The sequence below is a fragment of the Enoplosus armatus genome, chromosome 11, assembly GCF_043641665.1.
Source record: "Enoplosus armatus isolate fEnoArm2 chromosome 11, fEnoArm2.hap1, whole genome shotgun sequence".
Classification (NCBI taxonomy): Eukaryota; Metazoa; Chordata; class Actinopteri; order Centrarchiformes; family Enoplosidae; genus Enoplosus; species Enoplosus armatus.
Window position 1 is genome coordinate 17,974,914 of NC_092190.1, and position 14,841 is coordinate 17,989,754.

The window sequence follows — 14,841 nt, forward strand, 5'->3', positions numbered from 1 at the left end:
AAAAGAATGTGCAACTATAGATAAACAGTTGAAAGCATGGTTAATGGTAAAATTGTTTGATTGCTGCATCTCCACTGTCCTGAAATGAACTGCAGCCAGTTTTAAATATGGAAATGTGGGTGCTCCCTCCTTCTTGTTAGTGGAAATAATTAGCTAGCCCTCCTCACAGCTCTGTTCTTGTTTTCCACAGTTTGGTCTGATCAACAAGCGGAGGCTGTTGGAGAGCTGCGTGGTTGACTGTCCTATCAGCTGCATACTCTCTGATTGGTCGCCGTGGGCGGAATGCTCGCATACCTGTGGTAGCCAAGGTAAACATATGAGCAAACAAACTTAACTTAAACCAAGGGGAACACCAACCTGATGAACAGACACAGAGTCGACCACATGTGCAGCGCCTCATTATTCCATCTACTCAGGCATTCGCCAAGATGTTGAATTGTGCATGAATGCATTTAAATGCATTAAAATATTTATGAGTATGTGTAATCCAGAGCCTTATTATACAGGGAAACAGTGTGCACAGTGTGTTTTTTTTCAATAATGTATACATTAATATTCCCACTTCATTATCATTCTGTATGAAGCCCAATTTTTTTAATGAACACAGGCAACTTTGCTTTATGAGGTTATATTTTCGGAACAGCAGGTTCATTTAAACTAAATTTTATACAGCTCACCTTTATCGACATCATAAATGATTCAGTGTTCCTAAATAAAATATATATACCCTTCCTCTGAATGATTTCAAAAATGCAATTAGTAATCACCAACCTGTGGCATGCTCGGCATCACTTTGAGAAAGCCATGTTATAACCTCATGCAATATGGAAAAGTTAATGATTTAACCTGGATGCATACATTGTTTTCTCTGGCCTCCCAAAGCCAATCACCCAGACCGAAAGCTTGTTATTCCGTTAATTAGAGAGACTCAACAGTATCCTCTTAAGTTCATTAATTTTAATTTGTCATTGGCTGTCTGTCTCCTCATGGTTAACCCCTCCAATAAGCTCACACTAACACAGGCTTTCATCTGGAGATTTAAACGCAAGACTATCTCCTTCTGCGTCTCTCTCTCTCTCTGCTCTGTTACTGTTGCTGTGACTCTGTCTCTGCCACTTTCTCAGTTCCTTCTCACACATTGTCAGCCTTGATGAGGGATTTGCGTCGTATCTGTGTCAGACGACGCAAGGATCTTGTTTTGTCAGTATGCCATGGGAGCCTTAATGTTTTGGGTTTGATTTTTGAGATGGCAGAGCTGAACGTCCTTTTGTTGTGTCTGCCTGGGGCCCACAGAGCTCAGCATCTCCCCCGGCGTAACACAAACACACATACCTTCTGTCTTGACTGGATGGCTGATGGAGGCCGTCCCTTACTGAGCCTCACAGGACCCAGACACTGAGCTGTAACTACAGAGCAAACCCGCTCTGTGGCCAGTGCTTTTTACTGTTTCCATTTACCAAACTTTTTCTCTCACACATTATTAATGGCTCACTCGAACAAAGTACTTGTGTAGGAAACTGTTAGATCTGAGCATAAAGTGGCACGGTGACACAGACGTATGGTGCTGTTGCACTAATTCCTCTTTGTCATGAGGAAAATATTTCACCGGCTAAAGAGAAGGCGCAGCCTCTTTTCACTCTTAAATAAAGGATCGTCATTCATTTCAGCCACTCATTTTATCAACCATTATTTTATGGGGCCTTATGTTTGTGCAGCGATGCATTTATTTCCCTCGCCCTGGCTCGCATGTTGTTCAGTCCTGAGTGTATGACATTTTTAATCTATGGAAGTTTGTCATATTAACAGCGGCCCTGAACAATGTCACTATTTTTGAGATGTATACATCCAAAGGCAAAAAGAGTATTCAGCTTGAACATTGAAGCTCTATAAACGCAGCTTGCAAATGCACTTGGGTCTCTTCTGATCTGTTGTTCTTCCTAACGGTGTGTCGGCCTCGATGTTCTGCAGGTCAGTCTGTGCGCACCCGGAGAATCCTGCAAGAGGCTCACGAGGAGGGTCGGCCCTGTCCCAACCAGCTCACCCAGACCAAGCCATGTCCCATAAGGCCTTGCTATACGTGGCTGCTGAGTGACTGGTCCCCATGCACTGTAGAGGTATGACGTACACTGTGAATGTTAAATTGGAAGTTACTATTTTCTACCTCTATGTGATGTCATCATGTACTTACCAAGGGTTCTCACTTTAACCATGGTGCAAAGCTCTTGATTTCTGTTTTTTTTTAACCATCACTCTTTTCAAATATTTACAGTTTACAAGCAATGTTTTTAACAAGTTAACGTGGATGTAAACAACACACGTTTCAAAATGATCAAACAACTGACAACTGTCAAACAATTTGGCTTTGCAAATGTTTTATGAAGGAGGTAATGCATTCGACACATTTGTTAGACCTCAAAAATACACACAATGGGTTTTGGTGAGTAATAGAAAGTAAAAAGAAACTTTGTTTACAAGAAAAGTGCACAGGGCACCTTTAATAACTGTTCAAACCCAAGGATTAAAGACAAATTACAAAATTAGATTATAAAAATAGCTCCGTTAAGGTATATATTAGATATTCCATTCAGTCCAATGTGAACCAGGTATTAGTCAATACTAGTCCCACAGAAGAGCAACACCCAACTAGTTTCAGTCTGTATCACAAAATATTTATATTATCAAACCAAGTCAAGCAAATGCTTCAGTGAGGACTCTTCTCTTTCCTGAGTTATGGTGAGGAAACATCTGTTTGTAAATCTAACAAACATCATATGTGTGTGTGCGTTCATGCAGGGTGCAGAGTGTGGTGAGGGGCTTCGGAGAAGGAACCTGTCATGTGTCGTCCACTGGGGCGACTGGCCTGAGTCTCCTCCTCAGCCGGTGGAGGAGGAGCTTTGTGGAGACAAACTGAGGCAGCACATCCAACAGGAGATGGAGCAGCCCTGCTTCGTCCCCTGCCCAGGTAAAGCTGCAACATCATTGCTTTTCAAATGCATTGACATTCAGTTTGTGAAGTTATTATTGATATAATTGCATGAAATATACAGTACATAATAATTTTGTAATCAGCTCAAGTAGAGCAACATGATTTATTTATTACTGTAGTCATTTTGCATTCACAATACCAATAATTATTTGGCCTGGGTCACTTGCTTCATATTGAATAATCTTGTTTTTGAACACCAGTTTGAAAACTGGTTGACATTTTCAGCTGCAAAATGATTATTGCAAAATCAATGAACTAATGACCCTTTTAGCTCTACATTATCTGGTTGGGCATGTCCGGTAACAACTAGGAGAAAAAGACGCAATGTCCACAATGTTTTCAGTACTGAAGAGCATCAATGCTGCAAAAAAGAGAGACCGATTACTTGATGACACTATTGATTTTTCACCCTACATCATGTAACAACCTGGAAATAATTAAACTGTAGCCATGTCTTGGTGAAAAGAAAAATAAACTTGGTGCATCTTGGCACCGCCTGTGTACTGTACCGAAACAGTGGAGAGGACTTGATAGTGAAAACAAATGACAAAAAAATAGATTTACTGTAACTTTTTGTCCCTGATGTTTGAGTCTCCTCCTCCAAAGAAGTAAACAATTTACAATGTTATGCCAAATTCAGGCTTGATGGAACTCTTCCACTTTACGGGCTCCAGTTTATTAAAACTTAGGTCGTATATGCTTTTAATTGATCATTTTGACGAAGAAATTACATATAACATAAAGCCGTACTATGTTTTTTAATTGGGTCTGTGCACACTGAAATTGTCTATTTTATCATTATAAAAATCACCACAGCAACAAGAAGCCAGCAGATCATAGTTGACTGACATCCCATGATGCCGACAAGTGCTTATCCATTTTTAGACCACAGTGTGAATGCAGCATTTTCCGTTAGTAAGAGAGCTGCTGGCCAGCTGACAGCTATGACCCGACTCACTTGTCACTGTCAGACTTTCCACGCTGAAAATCTATAATGAAGCTTTATTGTCCTTCGGCACACTTAGCTGAGGTGCAAGCCAGCTACACAAATAGCACAGAATATATAGGAATTTTTGTCATTTTCAAAAGAGAAACACAATCATTATCATCTGATAAAAAGACAACTCTGATCTCCTTTGACATGGCTTTTGCCAAGCGAGGCTCTTGCTAGCACACCACCTTGCAGTGCTTGCTTTTGGTCATCTGTCTCTCTCGCTCTCCTCTGATCCTCGCCTTGATTCATCACTCAAGCCGCCTTTGCTGTGAGCCTTGGCTCAGGATCAGAAGTGTTTGATGGCCGGAGCAGATGTGTGTGCATTTGTGTTCATGTGTTTGTTGGTGGGAAGGTAGCAGGCGCAGTGTAGGAGCCAGGGGAGGGGTTGTCGACATGTATGTGATGTACAATATGTGTGTGTGTGTGTGTTGCTGTTCGCTGTACACTGCAGCTTTTGCCACAGCATGTTTCTACAGCCGCAGCAGTGTGGGGGAAGAGCTGATCGAGTGGATCTGTATAAAGATGAAAGATAATGAGATGCATCAATCCACAGACAGTCACTAATGGGTGTTCAGGGCAAAGAATCAGAGGGTTGCTCTGGCTGAGGGGCACTGGCAGTGGGTGATAGTATCACTACAAGCTGACCCTATCATCGGATATTAATGCTTGACCTTCAAAGAAGCAAGTGTTGACTTGTTGTTATTGTTAGACTCACAGAATCAACCAGCCTTCATCCACTTAAAGCATTTCCCAAACCAAATGCATTTTGCTTCCCCTAAGAGACATGTTTCAGTATTGGGTGTTGCCTTTACAGTTGGGCTCAGAGTTATAGCTCGTATTGTATAATTTATAACCGGTTGGTCTATTACTCCTGAATACCCACTGGGCTGTCTGAGTAATTTGTTTGTGCATTTGGTACATTATCAGCCGCAGATGTGTGCTGAAGTTGTTTTCGATGTCTTTTAAATGTTCCAGGAGCTAGCAGGGGAGCCAATAAAATGATCCCTGAAATAGTGTTGGCAAGCGGAATATAAACCACCCTCAAATATCTGAAAAGAAAGTCTGATAGTGTTATTGATTAAGTTGTGCGTATCAGTGATGTTTTCTTCTCGGCCTCTTCTTGCCCTCAGGAGACTGCCATTTGACTGTGTGGTCATCTTGGAGCTCTTGCCAGCTGACCTGCCTGGAGGGGCGGAGCTTTGAGACCACCGGTCGCCAAGCTCGCTCCAGAGCTGTGATCATTCAGGTCATGGAGAACCAGGGCAGCTGCCCACATCAAGTCTTTGAGACCCAGCCCTGTAAAGGTACTGAGGAAACCACTTCATACAAATCAGAAAACCATATTTTATTGAAAACCTTACTTAAAGCAACTATAATCAATATTCTTCTATCAGAATCAGAATCAGAATCAGAAACTGTTTATTGCCAAGTAACATACATTACAAGGAATCTGCCGTGGTCTGATGGTGCTACATTTCTTTTAACATATAACATATAATCTGACAGACAACAAGCATGTAAAAATATAAAGGTAAAAGCAATCGATCACATTACTACTCGTATGTGTGTGTGTGAGCCCCCACTGCTGGAGGTCAGCAAAAACTAGGTTTTAACTTGTGTTAAGTTGACCTTTATTCTCTCTATAAATGGTAAAAACAAGGGGACGAGCTAAACATCATGTAAATATCAAGTATCTAGAAGGTCATCATTTGCCTTAAGAAGAGCTTCATTCCTCTCTGTGCTGCTGTCACACTGCGCCTGCTGGGATTTTGAACATTGGATATTTAAGAACGAAAGCCTCAACATGGATCAATCAAGTGGAAATAGTCTTCTAAATAAACTTCAGATCTACTGATGAGGGCCACAGAAAGATCTTTGTTTCATCCTGCTGACCTTGAAACCACTCTCCAATGTTATATGTATCAGGGCACTATTACCTTGGAGATTCATGAGAGTAGTATTAGCACCATGACAGAACACTCATCACCCCACACACTGCCACAGCTCGTAACAGACGTTATGGATTGGAGGCTACTTTTGGGTTTCACTACACATAAACCTGTCTGCACGGAGGTAAAAGGCTAAAAGGTGATATTGCAAGTGCTTTCTAAATGGCTGGCCCTGCTGTCAATGGCGGTTTTGTGATTGTAATGGCAAAGTTATCATTGAAACTGTGTCACAGGAGGGTAAGTGCTTAAAAATGACAAATACGATCATCATTGAAGGGTCACTATTTGAACATAGAAAGGAACTGCTACATCACTTGTTTTTGAATCTCTACTGCAGTTGTAATGTTTGACAGCCAACTTGTGTCCATCTCTTGATTTTTTTTAACTCTTTGACTATTTCCATGTGCTATATTTTTGGCTAATTAATCTTGTACTTTTTTGATTGTCGCACCTACTTTGCACGTAGCACATACCTCAAGTATTTGTGCTCTTGCCAGCTCTCTTTCCCCTCATTAATTAGATGAGATTAGACAAGTTTCATGTAAAATGGTACGTGGCATTTATTACTTTCCTGTGGTGTTTCTTCTATGTGTGATCTTGCCATAAAAAATCAACACTGCATGTGTGGCTACATTTTCTTTGATACATACAAGCGTCTTTGACTGTTCCTCTCTTCAAATCAATCTTCCCCTACAGCTCCATGCAGGAAAATAAGTGCCCTTGTTTCTTTCATATATTTCCAATCAATTTTCTACCATCTAATTTCCTCCAAAGATGCCTTTGTCTCGTAGCACATTGCTTCAGAGGAAAAGGTGCCCTTTTTCTTTCACTGCAAACATAATACATCTTACCTTACAATGTGAAGGAGCAGGGCAGCAGTAGAAGTGGTGGTTAATGTCAGTGGGGGCCTGACAACAGGGCTGGATGCCCAACACAAACTGCTAATGAGCATCGTCTCTGCCTCTCTGCCATTGCCACAGGAGGAAAATGCCACAGTTACCAATGGAGGACAGGAGGATGGAGCAACAATGAGAGAGCAGTGTGGTGTCAGCGCTCAGATGGTGTCAATGTCACAGGTGAGTAGTTGCAGTGTCTCCTGGCCACCCTAGAGGGGTCGTGCAGAAGCACTCATGGGAACGCACACAGACACACATTCTTATATAAATATGAATATCTATGTATATCTGGCTTAATGCAGACTGCAGCTGAAAGTGTCCCAGTTCTGTTTTTGTTCCCCCGCACTGAACTGAATCAGTGTGAACAGCAAAAAGCTGCATGGAGTCTCGTTTTTCAATTCAGCCTGGCTAACATGGATATGTGCTACAATATCTGATTATTTGATCGCTCAAAAGGGAATTTGTAAGCGTTGCCATGACATCCTCTTTCATTCGTCTGTAGTAGCTGTCACACTGGTAATTTTGGCAGAGGTGGTTGTAGCAGGTGGTTTAGAAATAAATTTAGAATGGATTTCCTTGTTGGTTCGGGAGATGATTGAAACGTTCAGAAACAAGTGAGAAGGGTGAGTACAAAAACAAAATATGACATCTTTTGCAGTTGTTTACAATATCATCCAATTTTACGTGGGTTATATCCTACAATAGATATGATCAGTTACTTCACCCAGTTGAAAAAAATCACATGGCATCATTTCAAAATTGTGCATGACAGCCTGCAGCGTGAACCCTCTCACACATGAAGACACACTCACACGCACTCACACACACATAGAGAAACACACGCACAAAGAATAATTTTAGTACAGTGTTCTAGTTGAATTTAACACCTTATTTGATCTGCCCATTCTCAGCGCAGCCTCCATTGATTTCTCCTCTGCCTCTTAACATGAGTAATCAATAAGCCAGACTATGAGCTGGGAGGCTTTCAATCCATATAAATATAATCATGTGTTTGTATTTTTGGGAAGTAAAGCAGGCGTGGAGAAACAGAACAAAGGTAATAGTGCTGTGGGAACAAAAGCTTTAGGCAAGCTTGATGTGCTGTAAATAGTAGGTGAATGTGATCTTATCGCAGTAAGGAAGTGTTTCTGGCAAATATGAGCCCAGAAGGAATAACCTCCCTCTGCAGAGAAGGCAAGAGCCCAAGGCATTACTCTTTGATATTTTGACATGCAATTTTCCATGTTGGAATTAAAATGTTCACAGATTGATCAGGGACCCTGATAGGTAACTGAGCCCATTAATCAGGTGTGACAGTACATTAATTTGGTGATCAATGGCTAAAGGAGCAGGAATAAGAACCTGTTGTCTTTCTCCAGGGGGGTGTTTCCCACAGAAAAGGCCGACCATGGTCAGACACTGCCATCCTCCGTGCACCAAACCCTTCTCACACTGCACGCCGGTAAGATCATGATGCTTTGATCAGGCAGCTGTGATCTCTGTCCTTTTCACTGTGTCTTTGCTGTTTCCTGCTGCTGCCATATTCTCGGTGAGGAGTTAAATTGATTTTGACAGATGACAATTTTAATTGTCAGGAACAGGCCATTAGAGGATAATCACATTAATACCAATGAATGTGGGCTCCGTGTCAGTTAGGGAGCTCACCTAGACGGGGGGAGACTGCACACAAGCAGCCATAAAAATGAAAAGGAATAGCCTAAGCTTGAAGTGTTACTGCCCCTTAGAGTACCCTCCATGTAACTGCAAAAAAGAAAGCAAAACAAAGTAGCAATGATGCTTTCAGGAAGCAACTGCTTCATCTTCTTAGGAGATTTAAAAGTTTTCAAGCAAGTCAGTCAATCTTAGAAATTGAGAGTATTTAAATGTTCGACTTGAGTTCATGGTTTGGTCACGTGAACTGCAGGTTTAGGAATATGCCGGCTGCAATAGTTGGCATTGCCAGTAAAATAACTGGGAAGCCCCAGATGAAGCTGAGTGAGCTGTATATCATCAGGACGAGAGATAAAGCCTTAAGCATTCTGACAGACCTCTCTCATCCTTTATTTTCTCAGTCTGAGACTCTGAACTCTGGAAGGCGCTATAGGGTGCCTTTGGCAACCCCCAATATTTTTAAGAAGTGCAATCAGCATTTTAAAGTAAAAAACGGAGATACAAATCACAATCACAGTATTTTGTGTTATGTTTTAATGTTTTCTGCTTTGTTTTTGGTTTCTATTTTTACTTGCCTGCTGTAGTAGACTTGTGTTTTCTTTGTCTCTCTTGTTGCCACATTTGTTAAATTTTACACTCTGCTGGACTAAAAAGTTGTTATTCTATTTGACATGTATTTTTTTTATTTCATTGCATTTTAGATGCTTGCTGCAGATGAAATGCCTTAAAAGATTAATCGGAAGGGGAGCCTATAATACATAAAAAACTAGTGCTGTGATCTGGTGGATTGCTTTTGGTTCCTGTGTGTCTGTTTTTAGCCTGGCTGGGGCTCATTCTTATAGTAAGAATGGTCGTAAGTGTTGTTGTAATCTACCCCCTGAGGAGCATAGTTTAATGTCAGGGTTGGGATAAATCAACCTGTATTAACAGCAGAAAGTATTTTGAAAAAGTAAAGCAGAGTCATCCCTATACATGGATGGTGCTACTGTTTTTCCAGCAGTGTATTTTACCAATGGGAAAGTAACAATCACAGGCGTCTTGTGTTGGCTGTAAATGATGGTCTTCTGGCCTCGCTTCCCCCCATGCAGAGCGGAGTGTGTGGGTGTGAGAAGGGTTACACTGAAGTGATGACCACGCACGGCTTCTTAGACTACTGCACCAGAACTCCGGGGGTGGACAATAACAAGAAAGCTGATGTGAAAACCAACTCCGGAAGATTAAAACCTGGACCGTCTCAGGCCCAGGACCTCTTCAGCGAGTGGACCTTACGCCCTGTTGGCCCAGGTACTGAAATGGAAATCATCTTTACAGCTTGACCAGCAAGCCCCAGATCATTCCTGCCTTTGAACTTGCCTTTGTAGCTCTAGCATCACTGGGCCGGGGGTGAAATCCATTCTAGTTCAATGTTTTTCCTTGGGCTCATCATTATATGCTGCAAAAAAAGAACCTCAATAGACCATAAAATGTCAAGAAATTCTAGCCACTCCTCTGCAGTTTGTTTGGGAAGAGAACACATCTACCTTTGAAACATGAGAAAAAAGTTCTAAAGATCTCCAGACAAAAGATGTAGACGTACATGTATTTCAAACTTTGTGTTAAAACTGCTTTTTGATTGCACAGATGGAAGAGTAAAGCTGTGGGTCTACGCCGTGACTGCCGTTGGATTCATCTTAATACTCTTCATTATTGCATTATCATTTCTAGTCTGGTATGTACTGTATTACTTTCCTAAAACATTCCTCACTGCACAATTTGAAGAACAAAAGCTCAATTGTAGGTCAGACACATTATAAGATAAGATAAGACAATCCTTTATTAATCCCTCAGCGGGGAAATTTGCATTGTTAATTTCCCCTTATAGAAGAACATTATAGAACAGACTGAACACAGAGAAGCAGAGAAATTACTAACCATCTGCTTTCCTTGAAAAGAGCCATGTAAAGTATGAGTCATATTCCTTACAGTATTTTGTCTGTTTGTCTCAAGTTGGGCTGCAAGTCAGATACACTGTCAGCTTTTCTTTCCTGTCTCTATTTTTTTTCAGTAATCCATCCAAAGCCACTAAGACGTCTCCTCCACCGCAGAAGCCCTTGACCCTAGCCTATGATGGGGACATGGATATGTAACCAGGCTGTTATACCTCACAAGGATGCGCTTGGCCTCGGACAGACCCCTGACTGCGTTCAGATTGTTAGCAAGCATCCATCACATACCACTGAACGTTGGCCAGTTTGAGCTGAGTGACTATTTGCAGTAGTGCCAGTTGTGTTGCTAAAATGCAGCGGACAAATGGCGATGCTCACACATGATTTGCTGCTGGAGGGCAACGTAGCCCAGAATTCTGGCTGCAGCCGCCTTTCCTCCCCGAAGAGGAGGAGCCAAAGCCGAACATGGTGAAAATGAGACAAAATGTCTCTAGGCATAGGAAATAAATGGACTTCTAGTTTCTTTTTTTTTTAACTGCTTGCAATGTGAACATGCAGTTGAAGCACTGTTTGCTACCCACAGATCACAAGGACTACAAAAGGCAAGGACAAAGTGTTTTTGTGTGTGTCAAGAATCGGAGGGACCACCTGGCTATTTGTCTCGTATTTGTCGTGAGGGAGACAAAACATCTTGAGTAAGCGGTCGCTCATGACATTCAAAGGCAGAACAATGGAACATTTGACATTTGACTTTGTCTCATCAGTGCTGGATCTTTGTAAAAGCAAATATCACATGCCTTTTGGGTAAACAAACAGCCTTTTTTTGAATTTCCGAGAATAAACAAGATGCTCTATGCACTACGTTAGTGCCGATTCACTTTTGTTTGTTTTTCCTTTCAAATTACTTTTCTAGTGTTTTAATTGTAATGCAAGTTGTTGCTGTCAGATTGTGTTTTGTTGATGATGCCATATGTTGTGTATATGTGGAAACCAAAAGCAGGCTTGCCTTGATTTTAACAATACAATGATGCAGTAATTTCTCCTCCCTGATTCTTATAAGACTCTCGGCCACTGAGGACTAAAGTAACAAACAACCTCAACATCGTGGAATTTGTACTGAAACACGGCACACTGCTTTGGTGACAGATGCAGTCAAGAATTAACAGAAAACAACATACACAGACCTTTAATGCAAATTATCAAATACCAGCATGATAAAGCTCATACCTCATTCACACTTTTTCATCAAATGCAAGACAAAAAAGTACTGAGCACCAAAACAGATACAAGAATAGAAAACAAGAATTATCCACTGGATCACACACAGTGATTTTTTTTAGAGCAAATATGCTTTACTCCTTTCACAAGGATGTCATACTTCATTTTCTTTTTACTCTATTTATTTCATATATTTTCCAAATATAAGGTCAGCTGTCACAGAGCAAGGCGAAAAAATAGTTTTTGGCAACATTTTGTTCTTTTCTTCCAATTTTTTTCATCTTTGCACCACAAAGACAGCAAATACCAAATATTTGTGAGCATATAACACACACATTTAAGTGGGCTATCTCTCATTTCTATTTCTGCCTCATGCACAAAAGCAAAGACTTTTCCTTTATTCAGCCCTGGAATTTGTCAGATTTCCTCTTTTTTTAGGCATTTTTAGTGCCAGAGCATCATCCCAAAGCATCTTAGTGAACCATAAACACTTACATTTGATGTCTTTTAGACGTGGATCCTGCAGTGCATTATTCATACGACCCAGTGGAGAATTACGTTCCAAATACTTTGTGGTTTTGGCACTGACCAGAGTTTACGCTGTTTCTCTTTCTGCCTCCACAAACTGAAGATTTGGTCTTGTGTTATCTGACCTCCTTCTGAATGTATTTTACCAGTAAATCTATAATCTAAATGGCTGCGCAAATATGGTTGTTACATGTTGTAACAATTGTATTTCACCAGCTGATTGTATGTAGGCATGTTTGATCCATTTTGGCAGAAAGTGCTCCGAGTGGCCTTTGCGAAGATTCTGTTTTACAAGTTGCCAAACATTTTAGAGTAGTTTCTTTTAGCCAGTGTTTCTAATATTTGGCCAACAAAGGGACATTATGGTAAATGTTAAGTCAATGTAAGATCCAATTGTGAACTATTGATCATTTCTAGATAACATGATCAGCTAATTAAGTTATCTGGGCACATTTCCATTATAAAACAAAGAACAGCCAACTTCTGACCTGATAAGAGAATTCTATCGGATTATAACAAATCTCAAAGTACGTTCACTCATTGTTTGCAGTACCATGCTATTTGTGTTACTATTGTGTGTACATGGAGAGCTGGACAAAAATGCAAATAAATTGTGGAACTATGTGAAAATAAAACGCTGCATTCTTTCCTCTTTGTTGCACACCTCAGTTCAAATTGAGTGAAATGTTTTGGAGAGAGATGCTCTAGTCCTGCTGTGATCTTCATCAGCTCCTTGACTCTCAAGTGCTGATAAATTGTAATTACTGATACAGGCTCCGAGGCAGAGCCCAGAATATGTAAGCAGCTGATAAGATTCATCTTGCCCTCCAGTCAGATTCCCAATCTGATACTCCCAGGATGCTCGCAGGTTTTGAGGGAAACAGTGTTTAAATCTTTTGTCTCATCTAATTCATTTATTTAAGACTGTCACTTTTGTTTAGGAGAAGGTTGAATTCGAATGCTTTTGTCACGGCCACCTGAGCTGTGGCAAAGACGTGGGCTGATCTTGTCATGTCCAATTCATCTCATTTTAGTAGCTTTCAAGACATATTTGCAGGTTTCAGTGAAGATATGCGAACAGTTTGACAATGGCTGTGTCTAGTTTTAATCAGGCTTAATCTATTACTGCGAGCTGGATCATTCTGATGAAATGCTGTATGCTCTAGTTTGGCAGAGCAGAGTGAGAGCTTAATGAATATTTAGTGGGAACAATGCATAACCTTTTAAAATAATGAATGTTTATCATTTATTACTGGGTTATTATGTTCTTCTCTGCACCCCAGCAGAGTGATGAAATTACTTACAGTTTTCATCACTTTGCTGGGGATGTTTTGTCTTCCCAAAACGAATCAGTTACTGTATTTTCCAGAAAAATACTTATATGTTATTTTATGGAAATCGAGCCATTAATTAACTTAATTTTTAATGAGAGAAGAACAAGAGGAAGACAGAATAGGAAGCCACGCAATACAAGGTTCAGGAATCACAGTTAGATGTTGCTTGCGCATCACAAACCTCTGAACCAACATGAACCACCATTTATGATACTAATATCAAGGTGTTATGGCCACGGAGGTTTAAATGAAATGCCTGGGAGGGACTCCCCAGCAGCCAGTCTTAATCAATAGAACTGATTACGCCTCTTGGGTGAATGATGAAATGTCTGCAATATCAAACAGCGCGTGCAGTTGCCTTTGACTGTAGTAAATTACTACAGAAGAAAAAGATGTTAGTGGTTTCATGGTGAAGTTCAGGGTTTGGGGACGGAGACTCTTAATAAGTCCAGTACTGTCTGATTGAGATCCTGTCTAATTAAACTGCTAAAAAGCAGTTTTTATTAGCCATGCTAGCAGTTAACAGACATTCATGTTCCCCAGAGGATGAACCCGCCGTACTTTGGTGATCCCCTGACTCTTCAAGTGCCACCTTCAGGATGACATTTTAGTTTTTTAGTAAAATGTCACCACAATTATTTGATGAATTGCTATGAAATGTGGTGCAGATACCCATAGTTCCCATAGGATGAATTGTAATAACTTTGCTGACCCCTTAACCTTTCATCTAGCACCATCATCAGGTCAAAAGTTTAATTTCCCATTGACCAAACACCTGCAAACCTAGTGATATTCCCATCTACTTCAGCTGTACTTCCTGATTAGTGCTAACTAGCAAATGCTAACACGTTAAACTGAGATGGTGAACATGCACACTATACCTCCTAAACATCAGCATGTTGGCATTGTCATTGTGAGCATGTTAGCATGCTGTACTGTCGTTTAGAACAAAGCACCGCTGTGCCTCACAGGGCTGCAAGCGTGACTATAAACTCTTGTTAAATGTGACCTTTGTGTTCAGCATTATATAATCATACAAACAAATAATTAACACTGTCTAGCTGTCGTGCCCTTTATACATGGCAATGTATGTGTGTGTGTGTGTAACTGAGAGAGAGACAGACACACTGTTGTTTACTTTGACATCCTAATGAGTATCTGGTACTGAATTGGACGGAGTCGGTCAGGCTGGGTTTCTGCTTCATCAGTTGCAAGAGGGAGTTCAGTCCAAAGATGTGAAGTTCGGTAGAAAAATACTTTTCCGCCCACTGACTTTTTGTCTTCTTGGTTTTGTTCTGATTATACGAAGACCAGCAGCTTGTGATCTGAGAACATGGGAG

General features: G+C 40.8%; 1 protein-coding gene across 1 annotated transcript in view; it reads left to right on the forward strand.

Annotated features, from left to right (window-relative positions):
- The window catches only part of thsd7ba (thrombospondin, type I, domain containing 7Ba), a 117,583-nt gene extending 106,961 nt beyond the window's left edge, over nucleotides 1-10,622 (forward strand). The window contains exons 20-28 of the mRNA XM_070914555.1: nucleotides 191-308; nucleotides 1,969-2,114; nucleotides 2,794-2,962; nucleotides 5,111-5,284; nucleotides 6,910-7,005; nucleotides 8,205-8,287; nucleotides 9,585-9,780; nucleotides 10,117-10,204; nucleotides 10,541-10,622. Coding sequence (XP_070770656.1) covers nucleotides 191-308; nucleotides 1,969-2,114; nucleotides 2,794-2,962; nucleotides 5,111-5,284; nucleotides 6,910-7,005; nucleotides 8,205-8,287; nucleotides 9,585-9,780; nucleotides 10,117-10,204; nucleotides 10,541-10,622 — 1,152 coding nt within the window. The remainder of the gene's footprint in view (nucleotides 1-190; nucleotides 309-1,968; nucleotides 2,115-2,793; nucleotides 2,963-5,110; nucleotides 5,285-6,909; nucleotides 7,006-8,204; nucleotides 8,288-9,584; nucleotides 9,781-10,116; nucleotides 10,205-10,540) is intronic.
- Nucleotides 10,623-14,841: the final 4,219 nt, after the last annotated feature.